Source organism: Passer domesticus, chromosome 10 (assembly GCF_036417665.1).
Source record: "Passer domesticus isolate bPasDom1 chromosome 10, bPasDom1.hap1, whole genome shotgun sequence".
NCBI classification, from domain to species: domain Eukaryota; kingdom Metazoa; phylum Chordata; class Aves; order Passeriformes; family Passeridae; genus Passer; species Passer domesticus.
In genome coordinates, this window is record NC_087483.1 from 42,003,443 (window position 1) to 42,029,038 (window position 25,596).

Consider the following 25,596-nt stretch of genomic DNA (forward strand, 5'->3'; position numbering starts at 1 on the left):
AAACTATCTTCTTTATTATATATGTTCTTAGCTTTGAGAGAATTATTAAATTCTCCATCCATAAAAATAAACAAATGCAGGAGTTGTATTTGTACCAATTTATGGTAACAGCAGTCCATGTGTCACCACATCTGTTTCAGAGTTGTATGAATGAGGATTTCTCTGGATATGCACTGGGCTCAGCTAATTGGACCAAATTCGCTGCTGCTCTGAAAATGAAGCAGCCCAAAGAGCAGAAAACTCCTCCCTTTTTATGACTAGCCATGAATGGACCAAACTTTGGACCTGATACGATGCCAGAGAAACCCTTGCTAAACTGGACAAAAACAGCTCAGGAAGGAGTTTTGTTAGTAAAGTTGGTTTTGACTCCAAGCCACATCTTAGCAGCGAGGTGTATCTCAAGTTACTGTGAGTCTAAGTTGTAACAACCAGGTCAGTGTGCGTCACATTGAGTTAAAATGCTGCTTACATCACTTGCAATGTCCCTTGAAGCTTTGGCAGCTTTCACTGACATGGCTTCAGGTGTGAGGTCATAGCCTTTCTTTATCATTTCCTCCCAGCCAAGCTTGTAGAGTTTCTAAAATTGAAAACAATATTAATTAAAACCAGTAATATGTATGTCACCTGCTATTTAGACACACTAATGATCCAAATTCTGGTCACCTCACAGGCTTCAGTTATGAGACAAGGGCTGCTAGAATGGAAACTGAGAAATGGGAAACTGATAAACAAGAAATGCTGGTCTTCCAAAGCTTAGCAGAGGGACTAAATAGTTTTTCACTATTCAGCAGCTTCCTACTATAGCTTATCTTGATTTGAAACATATCTGGAGAATTTGAAACACATACATTGAGATAACACTTTTTGATTGCCTTAACAAAATTTTAATAAGGTTTTCATGAAGCCATTTGACAGTCAAGTCAGTTTGTGCACAGTAGGTTTAAAGTACAGGCATTCTTAAGTCAAAGATTTGCCTCTGAGCAATGATGCAAAGCAAAGCCTGAGTGTTTTCTACTGGCACAATTGTCACTTTCTCCTATCTGAAAGCTGAGACAAAAGCTGGAATCACTGCATCTACTTCTTCCCATAGGTTATGTTAAAAATATACACAATTAGCTTGTAATTTTATAGTAAGGAATTTTTAACATGACTGAATTCTATGCAAAGCATGGAGTATGAAATATGTACTTCCAGACTTCAAAAGCACGACTTATATTTTCCACACATTATAATGCAATTTAGTCTGTTAGTTTGCTAGCCTGAAGCTGGTACTTATTTTACTCTGAAAATATTACCCACATGAAATTCTTGCCTGTGTTCTAAATCTCCAGTAGATATTAATTTAAAATGTAGATAAGATGTGTAAAAATACTCTACCTGGCTGTAGTTTGTCTTGTTCTGTTTGGCCTGGAGAATATCTGGTGTGTCTGGCATCACATGGACCTGAGTTTTATCCTTCTCCCAGGCTTCAGTATAAGCATGCTATGGACAGAAAGTCATATCAGATGTGTTAATATAAATGACAGGGTTTTCACCTTTCCATTTGAATATGGAAGAGTAAAAAGGCGAAGGTGCTGACTCAGATTTATTTTACTAATTAATAATCTAACCCAAAATCAGCTGAATTATTGTCCAGTCTTGCTTCTAATAAAACCAACTATTAAGATTTTCAGGATCAGTCATTTCTACGAAAGAATGGGATGAATAGAGGTTGCAGAAAAATGAGAAAAGATTTCTTTAAGCAATGCTATTTCATTGAGAAAAAAAAAGATGAAAAAAGAGGAGCCTGTGACAGCTGTTTTTCCCAGGGGAGCGCTGCCACATAAAGGCGTGACAGAGATTTACAGAGTGGTTATTGGAATGGATGAGATGTGAATGCCTGCCTGGCTTTTCCCCTAAATACTCACTTTGTTCATGATGTTTGCATTCTGCTTTGCAAGGACCAGGTCCATGGCATCGTTCTGTTTGGTGAAGCGGAACATGCTGGGGTGCTGGCGGTACTTCCGATCGCTCGCAATCTCCGTGGCCTTCTTCGATTTCTCCACATCCAGAGAACCAATGGGACTCCAACCAATCCCCCTGAACCACTCCTTGTAATCCTGCTTGTACTCATTCTGCCAAACAAGACACAAAAGCAAGGCTGACAATGTACAAACAGCTCACACAGAATACAACAGTTATTTCCAAAATGCTGCCGTGATGGAAAAACAAAAGCCACAAAAAGAAGACAGCTCATAAAAAATAACCCTGTCCTTTCCAAACTGCAGCCATGGTGTGAAAACAAAAGTCACAAGAAAACTTACATCACTTTGGATCTGATTCATGTTCCTGTACAGCTCCAGACTCATTGCATCTGGCAGGAGCATGTACTGGTGGATCAGGCGCTTGTAGTTGGTGTTGGTGACACGGTCCTGGGCCTCCTTGGCTGCCACCACGCTGAGGGCATCAGAAGGGGTCTGGTAATGAGTCTTGCTCGCCTCATAGGCCTTCTTGTACTCCCTGTCTGACTGCATCTTGGCCACTTGCATGCAATGGACGAGTTTGGGATCATCCTGGAGGCTGCGGAAGCCAACGAGTTTCCCCTTGTCTTGCTCATACCCTAATTTGTATTTATACTGGAAGAGAACAGAAACAGAGACTTTGATTCATTTAGATTTGAAATTAAGGAAAAATTCTTCTTTATGAGGGTGGGGAGGCCCTGGCACAGGGTACCCAGAGAAGCTGTGGCTGCCCCTGGATTCCTGGAAGTGACTATGGGCAGTTGGAGCACCCTGGGATAGTGGAAGCTGTCCCTGCCCATTTTTTCTCCCAAGAACTTACATCACTGGCAATATCCCTGGAAGCCTTGGCAGCTTTGACAGGAATAGCATCAGCCCTGAGATCATATCCTTTCTTCCTAGTTTCTTCAAATGAAGATCTGTACATTTTCTGCAATAAGAAAAACAAACATCTTTTAAAAAAGCAAAACTTTACATGTTTTCCACATGCACAAGTATTGGTGAAAAGTTACATCTATGAGGACATCACCTTGAAAAATAAAAAGAGATAAAAATGTCTATTTCTGCCCACATTGCAGATGTGCATAATTACTAGCACTACTTTATTTAGCATATGCAGATTTAACAAGTGTTTAACAGAACCGGTCTATAATGTCATCTTTTACCAAAAATACAGGTGCTACCTACATTTTGAACTTTGTACAAAACTTTGTGCATGGGGAAATAAAGTAATCAATAATAAAATAATAAATACAGTAACAAACATGAATAGTACTCAAAGTCTACTCTATTTTGTTAGCAAATGTCATATTTTAATGGTCTGCATGAACACTTCACAACCTGACTATAAACATGGCTTTTTCTTGGCAATTCTGGGTATCTAATTTTGGGAAAGGAAGCAGGGAAAAGGAAAATTAATAGGTTTTGTAAAATTACTACAGGTTAGCAAGGTGAGACTTTTGCATGCTCTCATCTCACTTATTCCTAATCAAAAAACAAGAGCAAGGTCATGGCCCTACAAACAATACTCACTTCACTTAAGTTGAAGGCATTTGCTTTTGCTAAAGCAATCTGTGGAATATCTGGGGTGATGTGGATTTTCTTTTTGTCTTCTTCCCAGGCTTGTTTGTACTTGTGCTGGAAGGATTAAAATAAATTAGAGACCTCAACATCTGTTGTTATTATTAAATAAAACAATTTAAAATACTATTTTCCACTTGACATCCAAACTGCCTTGACAATGATGTGTTACTACCACCAGAGCAACATTTATCTTTTTATTTTAGCACTTAAAGCACATTCATTAGCTACAAAATAAAATCATGTTTTCTAAAGCTCTGCATACAATAGGATTGACTATTAAATCAGATGTAGATTGTTGCCCACTTCTGAAATGAATTCTGATGAGCACTTTCTTACCTCATCCATGATTTTGGCATTATTTAAAGCCAAGACCATGTTCATGGAATCCATAGGAACAGAGTACTTCAGCTTGTCTGGATGCTGGCGATATTTCTTCTCACTCAAAATTTCTGTGGCTTTTTTGTTCTTCTCAGCTTCCAGGGAGCCCAGTGGGAGCCACCCAACACCCTTCATAGTCTCGTCATACTCTGCTTTGTATTGATTCTGCAGGCAGAAAGTAGATAAAAACCAGTATGAAGCATAAAATAGCTATAAATTTGGAAGTACAAGACAAAATGTATTAAGGAAAAGTGAAGCTTTTCCTGTCTTGGTCTGCACATAACTATTGCTCACTATTGCTCCTGAAAAGCCTGGTGGAGTAAATATTCATAAAATTGCTTATTTCTAAGCTCAAATTCAGTAATGAAATATTTCAGAGTCTAGGAAAGACAAAGCTGCTGTAATTGTTGAAAAACTTGTATAATTTACTATATTTTCATAGACACCTGGCCTAATTCCACTAACAAAATAATACTATTTATCTTACGATGTTTTTTCATAAACTAAGCATCTTTGTATTCACAATGCAGAGGCTGAAGAACTTCTTACTTACATCACTTTGTAACTGCATCATGTTTTTGGCCAATTCAATGCTCATAGCATCTGGCAGGACATTGTAGGTGTGGATTAAGTTCTTGTAGTTTGCATTTGTAGCCACTTCCTGAGCTTTCTTAGCTGCCACCACACTGACCATGTCAACTGGAGTGTGGAAGTTAGTCTTGGCCTTCTCATAACCCTTTTTGTACTCTCTGTCAGATTGCATCTTGGCCACCTGCATGAAGTGCACCAGCTTGGGGTCGTCCTCCAGGCTGCGGAAGCCGATGTGCTTCCCTTTGGCCTTCTCATAGGCCAGTTTGTATTTATACTGAGAGCAGGAAAGAGAAAGAACAGCAAAAACCTCAATTAAAAATGCAGTATTAAGCTCTGCTTTATCACTGAAAAAACAGATCACAAGATCTCAGGTTTAATAATTCAATTTACATCAAGTCACGGAATGGTATCACACAACCAGACTCACATCGCTCGCGATGTCCCTGGAGCTCTTGGCTGCTTTTATTGGAATTGCATCTGGCTGCAAGTCATAACCCTTCTTCTTGTCCTCCTCCCATCCAGCTTTGTAAAGTTTCTAAGTTGTGAAAGAGAACAGGTGTCATGAAGGCAGAACTCTGAAGTTAAACATTTTCAAAGAAGGCATTAAAATGACAGCGAGGCACTGGAGGCCCAGCGTGAGCACAGCAACTCACATCGCTCATGGTCATCTGGTTCACTTTGCACTGCAGGATTTCTGGGGTGTCTGGCATCACATGAATGCTGGTCTTCTCTTTGTTCCACTTGTCTGTGTACAGCCTCTGCAATTACAAAGGAATTGTTAGCACTGAAAAGGCACTGAACTCATAAAATAAGAGTTTGCTTTTGTTCTACTCGTTTGCGATAAATAGTATTTCCTAGAAATATTATTGGCACCAGAAATAGCCTTCACAGAGCTGCTGAGGAGCAACGTTATCTTCCTCCTTTCTTTAGTATTGTAAGAAATTTGCAAAGTATGTTTTGATAATTTTTAATATAATTAATGATAATTAATAAATATTGAAGCTGGAAGTTTCCAATCTGTGTTCTTCCCTGCATTAACGGGAAGCAGAACTTATTTTCACAGACATTCTTTCCATGGAAAACAAGGAATAAAGGCAGTTGTATCCTGGATAACTAGAGACAAGTGTAAAGAACACCACTTTCCAGGATACTTGTACAAAACTGACAGGATTCCAGGTTTTCTGCAGTTCACTTATTGTGAATACGTCCTACAGAAAAAGGATTATCAAAGCATTATAAATCTGGAAAAGAAATCTTTAATCTTTAGAAACAGAAAACAAAATCTCCCTTAATTATGAACAGTCAGAGACTCACCATGATGTCTCAGTGCCCAGTCTTACTCAAGGAACTACCCCACGCACTGGAAATTTTAATAATTCCAGTGGGAATGCACCTTGCCCCACAACTTTGCAAGACAAAGAGCCAAACTTTGGGTCAATCCAGCAGCTCCCCACCTTGTTCATGGTCTTGGCATTTTGCTTTGCCAGCACTTGTTCCATGGCATCCATGGGGATGGAGAACTTGAGCTGGTCGGGATGCTGGCGGTATTTCTTCTCACTGAGAATCTCCGTGGCTTTCTTGGCCTTTTCTACATCCAGTGACTGAATTGGGACCCAGCCAACTCCTTTCAGCCAGTTATTGAAGTCAGATTTGTACAGATTCTATTCAAAAGTAAACAAGAAAAACACAGTGAGGCAAGAAAATTGAGTGTCTATACACATAAAACAGGTAAAGCCTTAAAACTTCCCCTGGACATTCCTTTTTGAGGGGCAATTTAGATTGAATTAAAATTTAAGTATTATAGAGTCAGTATTTAAGAGAAATAAAATGACAATAATTAAAATCTTACTACAAAATCTACAACAATTAGTAAAACATGCTCATTTGCTGGGAATATGCCAAATATGGAGAGATATAAAAAAAAGTTGTTACTTGCTAGGTAAGTTTCCTATAACTTAACAGGTGCACATAATTCTGATAATGTTTGGAAAACGAATGGTTCCAGACCAGTCACTTACATCCCAACCTACTGATAATCCAATATAATATATATTGGATTATAAAAATTAATTTTTTAGCCTTAAAACATTAATGATGCCATGAAGTCATGATGAGAATTAAAAATGGAGCTGATTCTTGGTGACATACATCACTCTGAAGCTGCATCACATTTTTGGAGAGCTCCAGGTTCACAGAATCAGGCAGGAGGGTGTAATTGTGAATTGGCTGCTTATAGCCAGTGTTTGTCACCACTTCCTGGGCTTTCTTGGCAGCTGTCACGCTGAACATATCCAGAGGAGTGTGATATTTGGTCTTGGTGACTTCATAATCCTTCTTGTATTCCCGATCCGATTGGATTTTGGCCACGTTCATGTAGTGAACAAGTTTGGGATCATCCTGCAGGCTCCGGAACCCGACCTGTTTGCCTTTGTCTTTCTCGTAGGATTCCTTGTACTTGTACTAGAGACAAAGGAAAAACAGCTTTACCCACTTGGGAAAGGGAAAACACACTTTGGATGGGTTTAGAACACTAAGTTTCAAAGTACTAATGCTGCAGTTCATTCTGGAACCTCATAAATGGTTTTTACGACAGCACAGGATTATTTAGGTCAAAAAAAGAAGAGGATTATTGGATTTTTCAGCTTGTCTTGACACCTGGTACATATTTCAATCCACACCTGTAGCTGCAAGCCCTCCCTCACCACTGTCATTGATGCAGGCTTGCAACTCCCAGGGACATTCAGCTTTTAATTAAGACTATGATAATAATAAATTACAGAACAACCTCACCAAACAATCCAATATCCCAATATTCAATTAGGGATGTTTGAATCGCTTGTGACCTTTTGCTAAAGCAGGAGTACAGGTCTCCAGAACAGGTAATAAACAAATAATGAAATGCAGGAGAGGTATGTGTTCTACTGGATGTAAATCCTACTTACATCACTTGCAATATTCCGAGAAGCTTTAGCAGCAATAATTGGAATGGCATCTGGTTTCAGATCATAGCCTTTGGCAAGGGTTTTCTTCCAGTCTGCTTTGTAGTTAGCCTTGGAGGGAAAAAAGGGAAGAGTTTGCAGTGTCAGGAATAGCCATTCTAATAAAGAGTTTAAGCCCACGTTCTTATTATAGGAGACTTTATTACAGGAATTAAAATACCCAGTTTTGTCCATGTAATCTCAAGGAAAAAATGTTAACCTGTACACAAACTACAGTTCTATTATAATAAACAAATCTACTACAAAGATGTCATGAATTTCACAAGCATTTTTACACTTTTTATTTAGAACAACTCTATCAGTGGCCTTTTTGGCCTTTCTTATGCAAAACCCTTTTTCACTAGACTGAACCGTCAGAAATTTTTTCCTGTTAGCTTCAAATTCAGCCTCTGTGCTCCAAAGGAACTAGAGAAAGCAGCCTGGCTGATTTTTTTTATCAGTCCAGCCAGCCTATTAAAATTCCAAGGCTATTAAGGGAGATGTTGGTTTTTATCTCATTCCTGGAAAGCTGACAGTGCCACCAAAAAATTTAACATCACAAAGGCAATAAAACTGATACCATCAGTGGAGAGCTTCATGGTGTTGAAATTCAAAATGTACTCACATCACTGATGTTGTAGGCATTAACTCTAGCCTGGATGAACTGGGGCACATCAGGAGGGAGGTGGTACTTGTGAATAATTTCTTCCCCTTTGGATTTATACAATATCTGCAAAGAAAAATAAAGGAAAATATTTAGCAGCCCAATTTATAGACTGTGAATTGAAAAACTATTTTAAAAAAATCTGATTTCCAGGGGATGTTTTGCTGGAATAAAATTGTAAATACATACAGACACCTACACAATTATTTCAGGAGTGCTCTTAAAGCTGGAGGATGAAGTGAAGGTGAGCACAGGGCAGAAATTGGGAATGTCAGTGTTTCCAAAGTTTACTTACATCACTCAGCTGTTTGCTGTTGATCTCTGCTTGTTTCTGTACTGGAGAGTCAGTCACTGAAGTGAATTTAGTTTGATCAGGATGCTTTTTGTAGGTGTACTGAAAGAAGATTAAAAAAATATTTGTAGAAAACACATATAATATAAAGTATTTTCCAAGTATTGTTAAAACAAATTAAATTATTAATAAATTAAGTACTTTTAAAATATTAATTTGAAAAAATATTGATTTAAGCAGGTGAATGCTTGAGGTTCATTCTTCATTTTGGTACTACTGCTCTCATTTTATGGGTTTATTTGTTATAAAAAGGATTGTGCTATATCTGTTTTGATCACTAGATGTCACAAAAGGCCCTAAAATAGAGATTAAGATTTTTATTTTTCCTTTAAAGTCACATATGGCAATGAGGCCAAACTCAGAATCATTGATGCTACCAGGGATCACTCAGTTAATTATTCTATGGTGAACAACTGCTGCCCTGTACTCACATCTTTACATTGCTCCAACTTCTTGATTGCTTCATACTCTTGAGTTATGGTCTGAGGGAAGTAGCACTTTGTCTTTTCCTCCTCATAATCTGCTTTGTAATTTTTCTAGGAACAAGAGCAACATTCAGTAAGGAACCACAAGTGAGCTTTGTCTGAACTGCCAGAGTGATGGGGAAAACAGAACCATTGCCACACTTACATCACTTTTCATAGCTTCAACCTTCATGCAGTGGATTTGATGTGGGTCCTCAAAGCTGCCCAAGTAGTGCCCCAAAATATTCTTCTGATATGCATCTTTATATTTAACCTGCCAAAATAACCATGAGTGAGAGGCAAAAGGAATCAAGGGGGTAAGTACTGAAGGATAAGCCCCAAGTGAAATACCTACATCACTAAAGTTCTTCAGAGCAGCATCAGTCTGGAACTTGGGTGTCTCACAGTAATTCATCTTGTTTCCTCTGGACTGTTCATAGGCTTCTTTGTATAATTTCTGCAAATCAAAATATACCAGATCATGCAGGAGACTTCACTGCAAGTCACCCCCACCATGTTAAAAATGACAAGAGTGAAACAGAGAAACGGTTCCAAAAAAAAAAGCTTTCCCACAGGACTGAGAAACAGATGGCACTGTTTGTCCAATGGTCTTTAAAAATAACTTTTTTTAGTTTTGTAAGGGAAGACAGAAAGGTCTGTCTAATGATTTTTGGACTTCTAACACTGAGAAATATTCAATTTCTTTCCATACAAATAAAAGAGGAATTGAGAATACCGTTACAGTGAATAACCAGAATATAATATAAAGATATTATATAAAGCACCACATATATTATCATTATTAGCTGAAATTCCTTAAAACAATAAGGGAAGAACTGTCCTTTTGTGATTCTTTATCCACAAGGATCTAAATGAACTATCCACAAATTAACTATCCATGTACCACTGCTGTTGCTACACCCATCTATGGAGAATTCATTCTTTACCTGAATTGTTCTGGTGCTATCTCATTACAAATATGGGTCTACAAAACAAAAAATACTACAAAGGAGAAGCCTTGTGAAGAAATGGTGAGTGTGGCTTCTGGTACAAGACTGAAAATGATGTAGCTGCACACTGATAATACTCACATCACTCAGAATATTTCCTGCAGTTTTTAATTGCTTCAGCAATGGGTTCTCTGTAGCAGGGAGCACATTATAATCTGCAATAGCTTTCTTCTTCTCATAGTCTGCTCTGTATTTGAACTTGAAAGAATAAAAATAAAAAATGAGGTTTCAAAATCACTATTGAAAGCCAAATGCTCACTAACCTGTGTGATTGCCCAGAGCAGCTGTGGCTGCCCTATGCCTGGAAATGTTCAAGGCCAGGCTGGACAGGACTTGGAGCTCCCTGGGACAGGGGAAGGTGTCCCTGCCCATGGCAGGGTGGCACTGGGTGGTCTTTAAGGTCCCTTCCCACCCAAACCATCCTGTGATATGAATCTATTCTATGATATAATCTTCAGCTTTCCATGAAAAATGGCCCTGTTATTTAACTTATGGTGGCAAACGACCATGAACGGTCTTGCCAAAAGAATTTCAGCACAAACTTGTGTGAGTTCAGAGCTGCTCCCAAGCTGAGCAGGTGGCACTCAGCTCCCTCACCTTGCTGACGTTTTCTGAAGCTCGTTTGTTGGCTTCATATTCTGGAGTTTCAGTCTGCATGAAGTAGATTTGGTCTTTCATGTTTTCAAAGTCTTCCTGGTATTTCCTCTGTTAGGAACAGAGACAGACAGAAAACAACACATTAATTACATTTAATTGTAAATTAGACACCTACAACAGGGATTATTTAGGAAATAAGCAATGCCACAAATGGAGGTTCAGTATTTTCCAAATGAACATAAATAGGGATAAAGCTGTTGAAGATTTTCTGCAGGATTCACTCACCATACTTAGATTTTCTGCATTCATTTTTGCAACTGCCACATCATAGCACGGAGTTTGACTCCACTTGCCTTTGACTTTGTTTTTATAGTCCTCATGGTAAATAACCTATAAGGAAACAAAACAATAAAATTTAATCTCCAAGACACAGCTCCATTTTCACCTGACAGATTCATTTTCCAAAGCTGTCTTTTTAAAGCTGCTTCATAATTGATGCCTGCCTTATAACTATTTTAGCACTTATGGTCAAAAACACCTTAAATATGATTTGGCCAAACCATTTCAGTGTTATTTCTCTTAGTACCTTCCCTGACCTAAAAAGGATAAACAAATCATCTCTAACATATTCCTTCAGTTCTGTTTTCTCCCTGGCCACATAATATCAGGATATTGCCCATTAAATCAGAATTTACTGGGATTGCTGCTGGAACTGGTTACAAGCAAACCCCTTTAATTACCTGGTATTTATGATTTCTGTTATTTACTCAAGCTCACAGAAATCAAGGATTAAAAGTTTATAGAGTTTTTCTAACAACAAAACACCTGCCTGCGTTTTGACTCAGGTGTTCCAGGGACATTTTCAGCCACAGTTGCATTACTTTCCATAAAAAATAAAACTCCTCCAATGCTTTTTTAACATTGCTGAAGAACACGGGTGCCAATTTTTTTTTGATTCTATATTTTATAGTTTTGGAGATACCTACAAAGCTTATTATTCTATTCATTTCAAAGAATTATGGTACTGATCCTTGTTTTTACATGTTATAAAATTCTCTCAATGACAATTTAGCTTTTAAGCTATGGAAATACAAGATTAAAGAATTTTTCTCTAAATTAATTATTTTACCTTACAAAGAGGTTCAGTGCAATTTTCTTAGTGGTTTCTCCACCATGAGTGAATACTGCAATTCTCTAATCTTAAAATGTAGAAAATTTTCAATATACAATAAGTTAAATTTTAAAAAATAATAATAGTTAAATTCTGAATGGAGTTAAAACACTACTTCCTAGATTATGCAACTATGCAATGTCTCCAGCAAAAAATTGGTCTTCCTGTGTGTTATTCCTTTTCCTTAGGTCCCTTTTTGCCTCTCCCTGCAGGAGTGGAGTTTGGACAGAGGTTCTACTCACATCACTCAGCTGTCGTGTCACCTTCTTGGCTTGTTCCACATCAGGGGGGTCTGGCAGAGAGGTGAATTTTGCTTTCCTTTCATCATGCCCCTTTTTGTAGACAATCTGAAAGGATGGAAAAAACAAATATTTATTTGGGGATCACAGCATTGAACTCTGCTTCCACCACATTAATAAAAGGAGTTCTGCCCACAGCCCCTGCAGCAGGAATTCTTTATTCTGTGTATTACCAGGGAACTCCTGAACCTCTGCAAAATTCACTGAAATCTTCACGTGAGAGCTGCAATCCCCTGTTGAAGAGTTCTGTGTATCTAAATATCAGCAAATCCCAGTCCCACCAATCCCTGACTTTTGTTATCACTCTTTTTGGCACATTTGCAGACCCACAAGAGTGAACTGGACTTGGAGGCAGCCCTGAGAGCTTCTGCATTTGGGGAGTTACTCTCCTTGCTGATTTAACAAATTAATTATTTCATTCACTCCTAACCCAGCATCAAATTGCCAATGGATTTAAACTCCAATATGCTCTACTTTGTACTCTAGTATCAAATACATATTTTTCTATGAAGTACCACTACTGTCAGAGCTTCCTTAACGCACTTTTATTTTCTGTTCCACTGTGAAGCTTTTATATCCAATCAAAGTCTGTGGCACATCCCAGGTTACACCATAACCCAACAGCCTTTGGTACCCACATGCAAATCCCTGCTTTGATACTCACATCACTCAGAGTCTTCTGAGCCTGTGCCACCCTTCTGAGCTCTGGACTGTCATTGTAGGGATAAAACAATGTTTTGTCTGCATCCCAGTCTTCAGTATAGAGTTTCTACAAGAAACATGCCAGAATGCTCATTATTAATTTATTTCTGGCTCTGAAAGCTCAATTTACTTCAGCTGCTTAGGTCTGTGGGTAGCTTTTCTCACCTTGCTGAACATTGCTGTGTTTTTTATTGCATTCACAAGCTCTGGAGCATCAGGGGGAAGCAGGTACTTGTCCTTATTCTCCTCCCAGTTCTGTTTATATAATACCTGGAAGGAAAGATCAGCAAGTTGGTCACTCTATCATTTAAAAAATATTTACTTCTGTGAATAAACTACCTGCTTTAAAGATTTTTTAATCAAAGTCTCAGAGCAGTAACATCTGAAGAGAGCAACTGGAAATATTTAACATTATATTTATATTTGCCTTACCAACTTCTCTGCTATCCTACCAGTGCTTCTAAACTGTTGTATAAATGTTGCTTTAGCACCCTGAGCTCCAAACTTTGTTCTTGTCAGTAACCTCAGGATCCAGCAGTGTTGGAAAGTCAGCAGTCACTCACCTTGCTCACTTGCTGTGACACTTTCTTTGCGTGTTCTATATCCATGGCCTTTTCATCCACGTGGCAAATGGTTCTGGCAACTTCCCCAGCCATGCGGTATTTAACCTGGAGCACAACAAACCTCATTGATTCCACAGCAAAACTGACTGATTTTTTTAAAAACCCCAGAATAATGACATTTTCACCCTTCCTATAAACACCCAGAACCTGGCTGAACCTAGAAATGCACTTGTTACCCACCTCACTGAGCTGGTCCTGCACTTTCTTGATCCTCCGGATTTCTGGGGTATCGACTGTGGAAGCATATGGCTTTCCTTTTTCTTTTCTAAATTTTTCCTTGTACTTGTTCTGGAAGAAAACAATGATAAAAATAATTAAGACATATCCCCGAGATCTGGCAGAACTGTATTAGCAATTATTGCCATATTTGTCTGGTTAGGACAGGAATTTTGGACAGATTATTCAATGATATAAACTAAAATTATACAACTATTACTTTAGCCAACTGAGTTTTTTCCATCTGACACAACAGGAAAAAAATCCATCTCTAACTTGGATCACCTCAAATTTATTATATTCTCCCCATGAGCTTAGTATTGATAAACCCAGATATTTCCAATATAAATACCAAACAACCCCTGTAAAATATTTTTAAAGCTGGTGTTCCTCAAGAAATAAGAGACATGGGACAACCTACCTCACTGAATAAGTCCTTCATTTTATTGCTGTGTTCCAGGTAAGGTGTCAGAAACTTGGATGGGTCCACTTTTGTCCGGATTGTCTTCTTCCTGATGGGAGGAGCTGCATCCTCCCCGGAGGGCTGGGTGTGCTCAGCTGTGTAGGTGGTGGTTGTGGTGGTGGTCTCAGGGACTGAGTAGTCTGTGGTGATGGTCTCAGTGATCTCAGTGACCACCTGGAGATTAAAAAATTCAATAATTACTTGTTTTATATCTGTAGAAGTTCATTAGGATAGGAGTTTTCACTGCCCTGAGCTGGGTGTGCTCAGCTGTGTAGGTGCTTGTGGTGGTCTCAGGGACTGAGCAGTCTGTGCTAATAGTCTCAGTGACCACCTGGGGGCCAAAAAATTTCAATAATCACTTGTTTTGTAGCTGCAAAAGTCCATTAGGATGCGTGTTTTTCACCCCCCTGAGGTGGTGAAAGGGTGCTCTGCTGTGATCCAGATCCACATGGAGACAGAAAATCAGGGACACTTTTCCTACTGGGATTACCATTGTGCTCCCTATATATCACCCACCCTAAAAAAAAACCCCATAAGGATTGAATTAGCTGGCTGGTTCCTGCATCAAACTCATGGAATTATTCTCCAGAGGGTCTGGGAGAGTGGGGCTCCAGCTGCCTCTGCTCTACATGCATTAATTTCCAATCAATTTAAATGCTTTATACATTTGCTTATCAACATAGTCATGCTGCAAGCAGTAATTTTAATATTAAGATTATAATGAAAAGCATCTAAAAATAAATAGCACAACTAAAAAAGGTGCTCCAAAACCACCCAAATAAGTGTCAGGTTTTATTTTGTATCAATTAGCTTTATAAAAAATTGTCTTTTTAAAGGAATTCATGAAGGTCAGAGTTCTGAGAGCTATTTGCATCAATGAGACAGAGCTGAAAATGCACCAAGAATTAATAACTTCTGTTTCTGCATAAGCCCATGCATAAAGAATATTTCATGATAACACAGCAGAGAGTTGGGTTACAGCTGTTTCAGAGGTAGAATTTCAAATTATGGCAATCACTCCTTGGTCACCGAAATATTTGTTACCAGTGACACAATGAAAAATCTGCAAAACTGTAATTTTTCAGTGTAATTACACAAGGTGAAGGGAACAGAACTGATACATGTAAACTGATCTTAGATCGTCACACAGCAGGGACTTGAAGCAAAAATAAATTATTAAGCAGCAATTGTTCGCTGATATTTGTGTGTTTAACATGAAAAATTAAACCTCAGAATACAAAAGGCTGCTAATTTAGTGTTTCATGTTAATGACATGCATTTATGTGCTACATGCAGCATGACAGGGACCTTTACCTCGTGCGGCTCACCCTCCTCAATAACTGTCTCCTCAATGTAGTACTTTGAAAAAAAAAAAAGAGAAAAAACATCATTGTTAGGCCAGATTAGCAAACTGTAGCTTCTGTGAAGCTGTTTTAAAACACATTTCTGGGGATACAGGATTTCAGTTCACAGGTGCTTATGGAGTCATTTGGTAACTCTGAATATCTGTTCAAATTTTGCGTTAAGGACTGGATTTTTATTCCATACATTCCCCAACTAATAATCATCCAAATAATTAATGAAATAGTGGTATCTAATTTTACCCACAAGAGGGAAGATATTGATGACCACATTAAAAGAATCAGCATTTAAACCTCAGGATTTTCCTGGTTTTTATTTGGTGACACTCATGACTTTTGTCTTCAGGGTTGCTCCTACAAGGACAGCAATAATTTCTGGCTGCTGGTTAAACTTTGTTGCTGATCTCAACTCTGAGCCTGCTGATTTTCCACCCATTTTACTGCCCATTATTCCCCCATAATTTATAATCTCGTAAACTTGGGGATAAAACTACAATGAGAGGTATCCCTAAAGCAGACCAGGTACACAACCTTCACTGGTCTCCCCTTGTCCAGCAGCTGTGATCTCATTATAAAAATTAATAAGGTTCATCAGCCATAGATTGCTCTTGATAACTCAGTGTTCACTTCTCCACATGACCTTCATGTCTTTCGTGTGTTTAAAAATAGCTTCTCAAAGGATTTGATCCACAGCCTTCCCAAAGCAGAAAGGGAAGGTTTGAGGTTGACCAGTCTGTAGCTCTCTGGATCTTCCTTCTTGCCTTTCTTGAAGACCAAATCCAGCTGAATATTGCCCATGGATGTAGGAATGGAGTTTGTAATGTTTTAAATCTTTACGTTCCTCCCAAGTTGTCTGCTCCTGCTTCCACCTTCAGTATGTTTCTCCTTTTTTGTGTCATTTTCCTCAGTCAGGAGCTCTGCGTTCCTCCACTCCACCCTTCTGCTGTTTGATTTCTGCACTTTGGGCTGAGCTGTGTGCTCAGGGAAAATCATGCTGGAGGATCACCCAACGACCCTGGCTGCCTTTGCTGTTTCCCACAGGAATTTCCTCTAGCATCCCCAATTCTGCTCTTCCAAAGTCCGGGATAATTCCATTTATTTTGCTCACTGTGCCCTGTATCTTCAGCTCCATTGTCCCATGGTCACTGCAGCCCTTGATCTTTGCATTTTCCACCAGTTCTGGCTTGCTTGTGAGCACCACATCCAAAGGAACATCTTTTCCAGCCGGGACAACAGAGCTGGAAAAGGATCGGAGGGCTGAGGGAGCTGGGAACGGGCTCAGCCTGGAGAAAAGGAGGCGCAGGGGGCCCTTCTGGCTCTCACAATTCCTGACAGGAGGTGCAGCCAGATCGGGCATTGCTCCCAGGGAATAATCGACAGGACAATGGGGAACAGCCTCAGGTTGTGCCAGGGGAGGTTTTTGTTGAATTTGGGGATTTTTTAAAATTTATTTCCCGTCCGCCACTTCCCGGCGGCGGCCGCGCGGTGGCGCCGTCCCGCGGAAATGGCGGCGGCGCTGAGGGGGCGCCGGGGCCTGCGCCTCCCTCACCTGCCCCGCTCAGAAATGACGGGAAAAAGCTTTTAAAAACATTGCTGCAGGATCGGCACCCGCTGTCTGCGGGGTGTGCTTCACCTGCACTAAGAGAAAACGGGAAAATGCGGGTTTCATGCTGGAAAATTTCCTCCAAGCGGTAACTGCTTGGGGTCGCTTGTCACAATTGCGGGAACGGAAAATCCTTTGAACCTAAAAAAATTGTCATTAAAATGTAAGCCCTTTTCTGAGAGCTCTTCCTCAAAGTTAGTTCAAGGTGACATACTGGGCTGTTCTGAGGTGATTTCCATGCTGGGCCCACCTTCAACAACACCTTCCACAAACCTCCAACAAAACCTTCCACAAAACCTTCCTCAAACTTTCTACAAAACCTTTCACAAACTTCCTACAAAATCTTCCACAAAAAACCTCCCACAAACTTTCTACAAAACCTTCTAAAAATCCTCTGCAAAAACTTCCACAAGCTTTCCACAAAACCTTCCGCAAACCCCCCTGCAAAATCTTCCACCAACTTTCTACAAAACCTTCCAAAAAACCTCAAGTAACTCAGCAGCAAAGGTTTGTATCACTCACTCTGGATTTTTTGCACATCACAAGACAGCTACATCAAGTAATGGCTAGGAATTCCAGAGAAAGTTAAAAAATAGTATTTTAAAATCCTTGGCGATGCCTCAGCCACTCAATATTCAACGATCGTGTCCTTCTCTTTCAGAAGATGAATTTCTGATAGGTTTAAAATCTTGGATTGATACAGGAATTACGAAAATTCTGGAAAGGCTTAAAATGGTACCAGATGCTGTTGTTCCTGTTTTATTTAGCATCTCACCAAGAGTATCCCAAGGGAAGTGGCTAAAGCAGAGCCTCCTCAGCCCAAGGGATGTGGTTACAGCAAGGTGGTCCTTGAAAATTAAAAACAAAGGATGGAATGGGGCTGTGTGAACAAAAAGCCCAAAATACCATAACTCCTGCTGGAATAAATAAACAATGAGAGCAAATAAATATCTATTACAGAGAGCACACAATGCACAGGAAACATAAAGGCAATTACAAGTAACATGGGAATAAGGAATTTAATGAAGGGTTGGTATCATTGTAGCTACAAAGTAAAATGTCTTTAAAATCGACTTTATGAGTGCTAACACCTATTTTGCAAAATGCATTTAACTACTCAGACTGGCAAATCATTTGACTTTACTTCGTTCACTATTTTAAATAGATAAAGCTGGCAATGCCCTCACACCACTTGAAATCAACAGCCCACTGAACATGGTGTGGTGGCAATGAGTTGTAGGATGTTTGTATTTATAATCTTTTCCTCAAACACTGAGTGATTTTTTACAAGACTTTGTGTATTTCGTGGCACTTACGCCAATTTCAGAGTAGTAGCGATGCAACAAGTAAGATCACTCTGTTAATTTCGTGTACTGTTTCAATTACAAAGTTGTTCCCGTGGCTCTAGCTGTGGGTTGCCCAGGATTCCTGGGGAATTTTTTATTCAGTTTCCTGAGTTTAAATGACCTACTGGCAAATTAATGGAGATAGAATCACAGAATGCCCTGGGCTGGAAGGGACCTTAAAGATCCTCTATTCCACCCCCTGCCATGGGCAGGGACACCTCCCACTATCCCAGATTTCTCCAGCCTGGCCTTGGACACTGCCAGGGATCCAGGGACAGCCGCAGATTCTCTGGGCAACCTCATGCCACAGCCGCCCCACCTCTCAGGGAAGGATTTCTTCCCGATGCCTAATTTAAGTCTACCCTCTGACAGTTTAAAGTCCTCCCCCCTTGTCCTGTCACTTAAGCCTGGCTCCATCTCTGCGATGGCTCAGGCTAAATTGGTTCCTGGTCCCCTGGTGGCACAAAGCTGCTGCATTTCTGCAGAGGCAGGGCTAGAAAGGGGCTTCCAAAGCCATCTTCTCCAGCATGGATTGGGTGACAGAGGGCAAGCCAGCAGGGAAAAGCGCTGGCCCAGTGCATCTATAATTACACAGGGAGTAATCAGAAAACCTCGCACTGTGAGTGTGGGATGGTTCCAGTCCTTGTTTAAACTGAGAAACTATGACAGGAACCAGGAGACTTTGCTCCTCCGAGAGCAACTGTTGTTGTTGTTGTTCTAGTGATGAAACCATTTAATAGATACCTAATCATCCCTAATCTTCTGAGAGCAAACATCAACTTCTGCTCCTGAGTAGCATCTCAGTAAGGTGATTAATGTATTCAGTCACAAGGCAGGAAACAAACATTTCTACTCTCACATTTTCTTCTTACCTCCACAACTTCCTCATATTCTTCTTCCTCCATTCTGAGGGTTTGCTTCTGTCTCTCCCCCACTCACTGGTCACAGCAGGTGAAAATGTGAATAAACAGTATTAGCCCATGACTGAAAGTACCGTGAGAAGTCAAGCTCATAAAGCTCATAAAGTATTTGGGGTCATGGTTAGTGACTAGTCAGACCCTAAATAAAGTTGGGATCTGGCTTTACTTGGACTGTTATGGAAAAATGCTGGATTGAGTTTCAAACATACTGATATAAATTACAATTCTGGACAAATACCTCATTCCAGTTATAGCACCAACTCTGGATCAAATGAAAATAAATTAAAAGAGATAAAGAAGAGATCTCTTGAAACATGATGTGATATTTTCATTACCACAGAATTATTTGAAGCATTTTTCTTTACTTTGTGACTGTACTATTTCATTATATCATTCAAGCTCCTGTTTGAGTGGGAGATTTATATTCTACTACATTCATTCATAAGAAAGAGCATAATGTAGAAAAGTATTTTAAATATTTTTTTAAGTGACCTTAGGTTAATGAGGCAATTTCTGTCTTCCCAGCATCAGCCTACAGAGATGCTCGGGGGTTGTTTTTTTTTAAGCTCTTGTGGGCTTTTTCTCTCTGTTTCTTCAGACCTGGAAAAGATGAAAATCCATAGAGTTGGCTGAAGTACAAAGCACAGATTAGTGTCAGACCCTTTGAACTAATTAATTAACACACTGATTTTGCTGTGAGGCAAAGCTACAATTTTCCACCAGAGTCTGCAGCCCTGTTTCTAATGTTGGGAGGGGATGAGGCTTTGGAACAGCTGCTCCTGAGTCCAGGGATATTTGCCGTGTAAACTAATCCTGCCAACTGATGGGGCACTTGGGTTGAGCTGGCTAAACTGCAATTCCTTCTGAGGCAAGGGAAGTCAAGTCATGCAGGTTAAATATAGGAACACGGAATACTGGCCCTTTTTAGTCCCAACAGGCTGAGAAAAATGGCCAAAAAATTAATTGGGAAAACCATGTTGTATTCTATCAAAATAAATTAAGAATAACTCAAATAATGAGGGACAAGTCACATGAAGCAGTAGGTAGAGCTGTATGAGTAAACTCAAGAAATGGGATTTGCTTATAAACACAACCTCTTCAACCTGTCACTGTTACAACCTTCAGCCACACTTCCAAACCCCATTCCAGGTCTTTTCCTCCTCCTCCAACCCACAGCCAGTTATTCAGACAGAAAAACTGACTTCCACGGGCAAAGAACGACAAGCATTCCCAAAAAACTACAGAGTGGCAAAACAGCTCAAGATCCTCTTGTAAGGAAAAGAAGTGAATTGCATTTAAAATGTCCTTACCAGCGACATCCAGTAAATATCCTTTGGAGCAAAGGCTCTCCAGTCTTCCCTCCTGAGCAGCACTGGGTGAGAGCGAGGGGCTTTGGTGGCTCTGGGTGACGTGTGTGGCCCACGCAGCCAATCTGGCTCCAGCCCGCTCGAGTTTCAGCCCTAAATATACTCGGTGACCCCGAGGGAGGGCACCTGTTCTCAGCAGCATCAGGGAGAGGGAGCTGGGCACCTCCGTGCTCCTCAGGGAACCCAGAACACACCAGAGCTGCACTGGAGCTCACCAGGGCTCGGTGGGATGGAGCCCCAGGCAAAACCAAGGGCGTGCTCCAATGGAATAAACATAATTAGCAGAGTTGATAACAACACTGAATTTCAGTTGATGGAGGCAATTTCATTCCTATGATGTGCCTGAATAAACACCATGCAAATTCAAGAAGCTCTGAACTTGAGGAGTCCACACTGCAAACTAAATTTTAGTATAAACAGGTCTTTAATTTCACCCTGTAAGTACACCTGAAGAGCTTTTTCACCTTGATGCAAGGTGTGTCAGTATTTTCACACTTATGAAAAGTTTCATAGCTGAACACGCAGACCCAGGAACATGTGAAAAGCAACTGCTTGCAGGGAAGGAACCCAACAAAGAGCCAGCATCCCTGGTGAAGGAAGTCCAGGAGGAGTTGATAAACAGATTAAGTGACAGGGGAGCAACCCTGGTGTTTTGGAAGGTCAGGAATGCCGTGATGTATGGAGCAGAACCAGGGTGATGAAAACAGACGTGACTTCTTTGGGGATGACTCTGCTGACAGAGTTGACTTTGGTTCTTCAAGGAGGTGCATTCAAAAGCCAATATCAACAATGATTCCTTTCCATGTGCTAGATCACATAATTCAATAAATGATTGTCAGGAGCCCTTGAGAGACATCTTTTTCTTTAACTCTTTCCAGAAGTTCATATTTATATCCAGACGAAATATCATATCTCATTCACTTCTGCCAAGTATTTTAGACTCTGCCCAGATCTGCAGACCTCTCCCTGTCTCCTTTGGCCAAGCTATTTTCAATTACTCTGCATTTTGCTTTACGAGGCAGTCCTTCCCCTTTTAATCTGATTTCTGTTCATTTAACTTAACCTCTTTTGAAATTGTCTAGAAATTAGCACAGCATGTTGTTGGAGTCTCTGGAGAGCAACCTCAACGTAACCTGCTGCTCTCTGCTTCTGCTCCTCCTTGTGTGCACTCCAGAAATAACTCACAGGCCCCTTTTCCTCCCAAGAGCTGCCTCTCAATAGATTGGATGCCAAACATGACAACTTCATCATCAATAACAAACCTTAATGGAGTGAAGGGCCAGCTTTCCTCATTGAACATGTAATTCATTATTGTCATTCCAGCGCAATCCTGGAAGTTCCTGCAAAGAATTTCTCCCTCAGTGGTACTCTGCAAGCCCTGTGTTACTGGAACATCACCTTCAGACCATTTTACACTGCTGTTTGACATCTTGTTTAGAAGGACACTAAACAAGGCTGAAATTACACGCAGGGCAGCAGCACCACTTTTTCTGCCACTGAAATGCAGCTGTCTTTAGTGTGGCAGATCTTCAGCAGCACAGCTCAGGCCTGGGAAAAAGCATGGAGTAACCCATGGAAATTGCACAAGGGGGCTGAGAACAAAAGGATTATTGGTGAAATGAAAAGTTAGCCTGAATGTAAGAGGGGAGGAGGGTGCTCTTAGGTCACTTGAGAAAATATTTCAATTCCTGTATTTTGTGGCTTTGCTCCTTCAGCTCCTAATCTCAAGGAGCAGCTCTGAGAAAACTATGGCCATTGTGTGGGCAAGGAGAATCCCAGGATCCCTGAGGCTGGAAAATCCCTCCCAGCCCATGGAGTCCCAGCTGTGCCCATCCCCACCCTGTCCCATGCCCAGAGCCCTGAGTGCCCCCTCCAGGAATTCCTGGGACACCTCCAGGGATGGGCACTGCAACCCTCCCTGTTCCAAGCATGTATGAGGTAAAGGGAATACCAATGGTTGATATTCCTTTTTTCTTTTAAATTGCTTTGTTATGAAAATTTATGTCTGACTGTGATTTCTGACTGAATATTCACAAAACCATAGAATCATTAAGGCTGGAAAAGGCCTCCAAGATCATCAAGTCCAGCTTTTCACTTTGCTGTGAAAATACTTGACTTTCTGGGGGACAAATATTTCAAAAGCATTAACTGTGCCCTAGGTGGAGCCTGGCAGCTCTGCCCCAGGTTAACACACCAGCCAGATTTATCCGTGGCACATAAATGAGCACGTGCCCAGCAGTTCTGAGCTAAAGACAGCAAGCTGCAAAACTACTCAGGCAGAAAAAGAGGTTGTTTTGCATTTCAATCACAAAGGTTAAAGCAAAAAAATATTTTCTTGTACTTGACATATTTAAATATTGAGTTCAGTCAGTCCTGCTTATCCAACAGGAGCCACTCAGGGCATGATGGATAAATGTCCTGACATCCCAGGTGCTATATTTAACCTGCTGACATACCTGGACTTAACAAGCACTGTATCATTGAAAAAGGACATTTAAATACGTATTTGTGCCACCGTGTTTATTTTTAATCTACCACCAGTGAGTTCCTTCTCATTCTTTCCACCATGCCCCACAGCAAGGATCCTCTGCCCCAGCACCTTTTGGTTCAATGTATGGAAATACTGTGGAGAAAATTTTAACCAAAAAAATTAAAAAAATTAAAGGTTTGGTTGGACAAATGCAAAGGATTGTCTCCAAATTAAATATCCATCTATTTCTCCGACCCCTCCATTTTTACAGCTGGCCAATCTTTTTTCTCCTGGATGAAACCAGGCTGGGAGCACAGGCCTTGTCAGGGATTGCCTCTTGCCTTACAAACAAAAAGGTTTTTAGGAAGGAATACATGCTCTAACAAGAATTCCACTTTTACTTCAGAGCTGCTCCTTCTCTTTCTCAGAGTATTAATAGAAAGTGTTAGATCATACCAAATAATATTCCTGGGGGCAGTGAATCAGGGTGCTGTGAGTGGATCTCCTCCAGTGTCTTGTCTTCAGGTTTATTTTTGATCCTCATGGGCTGATCTGGGGTGAGCAGCAGCACCAGGTAGTGGCTGTGCTCACTGTGCTGCTGTGACTCAAAAACACTTGGCTGGAAGAGGAGGAATAAAGGAATATTGATATGATTGATATAGAACCAAAATTCTTTTTATGCTTCCCAGCGTTCTTTGACAGAAAAGGAACTGTGGCCTCACCAGTCAAATTGTTTGGGTATAGGCCCAACTTTTTTGTATTGAAAGTGTCCCACAAGAATATTTCAAAGACTGAATCAAAAGACAATTCAAAGTGGGGAAAAAATACAATCAAACCTAAACTTAAAAGACGAAGAACAAGGTGCCAAATATTGGTTCACTTTTTTCATGATAAGATTTGATAAAGCAAAGAGAAATGACATGAACAAATGCGTGTCCAGCTGGTTGTAGAAACTTAAAAATTTGGTTAATATTTAAACCCCCAACACTGAGGATATAAAATCAGAGTGTAAAAGATCCTGTACATCGACACAAGATATTCACTGGGGCCATTGGCACAAGGAGAGTTCTCCTCACATGACAGCATCTGTCACAGCCTCCCCTGTTCTTTACTTAGGGCCTTTGAGAATCCTAAAAGAAAATATTTATCCACAAGATGATGTCAAACAGCCTAATTTATCTGCCCTGCTAATGTTCCCAAGACAGCCACAGGGTCTTAGACATGGGTGCTCATCAGAAAGAAGATACAGCAAAGGCAAAGGTCCTCAAGAGCTCCAAGCCAGCTCTGATTGTATTGATCAGATTTCCTAGCAGGAGGTGCAGAGGGAAGCTGAGATTCAGCACCCAACTCAACATATTCAGGTTCTGGAATATTAATATTAGTTACTATAAACTAGGAAAGGAAGGTGAGGTTCTTCTCCAACCTTTTATTCTTCCTGCTGTTTCTAAGGCAAATAAACTTTTATATTTTTAGAACAGAGGTACAAATACCAGCTGTAAATGCCAGTGAAAAGCCCCGACTGGCAGCCAGAGTTTCAGCTCTTACCCTGCCTCCCACACTTGTCCCTTTGGACAAGCCTCTGCCTCACTGCCCTTCAATAAAATAACACAGCTCTTTTATCTTTTAAAGACAAACTTTTTCATTATTAGCACCATTTTGCCAATCATTGCAGCAACTACAGAGAGAGCTGTTTCTGTATAAGCAGATTGATCTGTTTGGGACTGTCCCATCCACGGGGGTCTCAAGGCCAGGTTGGATGGGGCTGGGAGCTGCCTGGTTTGCTGCATCTGCTGCACTGATGGTGCTTTCCCCTCCCCAGGTGGGGGGAAATTCCTTCTTGGAGTATTCCTTGTTGGAAGAAGTTCCTTCCTGGTGCTCCCCCTCAGGTGCCCGCACACGACTGTGCCACCCCAGCACCCCGAGTGCTGCTGCCATGAGGACACGTTCCAGTTTTCTCACAACGTGCCAGCCTCAGGTTTCAAACCTGCTGCTTTCCATGTCCTGCCTCCTTCCCCAGCTCCTCACTGAACTCCTTGCAGTGAATTTGGAGCAGAGTTGTTGTTTCTCACAGAACCAAGTTGAAACAATTTGTGAAGAAACCATAACCCAGGCCGGGTTCATTTCTACCCCAGAGCACACTCAGATTATTTCATAAGCCTTCACATTTCTACCAAAGCAGAAGGTTTCACGTGGGGTTCTACAGCCCTGCCAACTTTCCACAGCACCAACAAAGGGGTGAATTAACACAGCCACAACACAGAGGCATTTCCTGCTGTAAATCCTCTGGGTGGAGGGACAGGGCTGAGCACTCCCTTTGAAACTGTGAGCAGAGCATCACCTTCATTCTGCAATCACCTCTGCTGCTTTTCCAGTTCAAGCATTGCCCTGATACTGCTGACAGATGTTCGTGCCCTGTGTGAGAGCAGAGGGAAGAAATCCA

The 25,596-nt window shown here is 40.6% G+C and overlaps 1 protein-coding gene across 1 annotated transcript in view; it reads right to left on the minus strand.

Annotated features, from left to right (window-relative positions):
* NEB (nebulin) overlaps nt 1-19,304 on the minus strand; it is a 97,113-nt gene extending 77,809 nt beyond the window's left edge. The window contains exons 1-28 of the mRNA XM_064435573.1: nt 19,272-19,304; nt 15,404-15,448; nt 14,048-14,263; nt 13,591-13,698; nt 13,351-13,455; nt 12,953-13,057; nt 12,029-12,133; nt 10,901-11,005; nt 10,616-10,723; nt 10,100-10,216; nt 9,364-9,465; nt 9,175-9,282; nt 8,976-9,080; nt 8,488-8,586; nt 8,154-8,258; nt 7,493-7,600; nt 6,699-7,010; nt 6,005-6,211; nt 5,204-5,308; nt 4,978-5,085; nt 4,513-4,824; nt 3,918-4,124; nt 3,531-3,635; nt 2,821-2,928; nt 2,304-2,615; nt 1,908-2,114; nt 1,378-1,482; nt 470-577 (exon numbers count right to left, since the gene is read on the minus strand). Of these exons, the coding sequence (XP_064291643.1) occupies nt 470-577; nt 1,378-1,482; nt 1,908-2,114; nt 2,304-2,615; nt 2,821-2,928; nt 3,531-3,635; nt 3,918-4,124; nt 4,513-4,824; nt 4,978-5,085; nt 5,204-5,308; nt 6,005-6,211; nt 6,699-7,010; nt 7,493-7,600; nt 8,154-8,258; nt 8,488-8,586; nt 8,976-9,080; nt 9,175-9,282; nt 9,364-9,465; nt 10,100-10,216; nt 10,616-10,723; nt 10,901-11,005; nt 12,029-12,133; nt 12,953-13,057; nt 13,351-13,455; nt 13,591-13,698; nt 14,048-14,263; nt 15,404-15,448; nt 19,272-19,304 (3,870 nt within the window). The remainder of the gene's footprint in view (nt 1-469; nt 578-1,377; nt 1,483-1,907; nt 2,115-2,303; nt 2,616-2,820; nt 2,929-3,530; nt 3,636-3,917; nt 4,125-4,512; nt 4,825-4,977; nt 5,086-5,203; nt 5,309-6,004; nt 6,212-6,698; nt 7,011-7,492; nt 7,601-8,153; nt 8,259-8,487; nt 8,587-8,975; nt 9,081-9,174; nt 9,283-9,363; nt 9,466-10,099; nt 10,217-10,615; nt 10,724-10,900; nt 11,006-12,028; nt 12,134-12,952; nt 13,058-13,350; nt 13,456-13,590; nt 13,699-14,047; nt 14,264-15,403; nt 15,449-19,271) is intronic.
* Nucleotides 19,305-25,596: the final 6,292 nt, after the last annotated feature.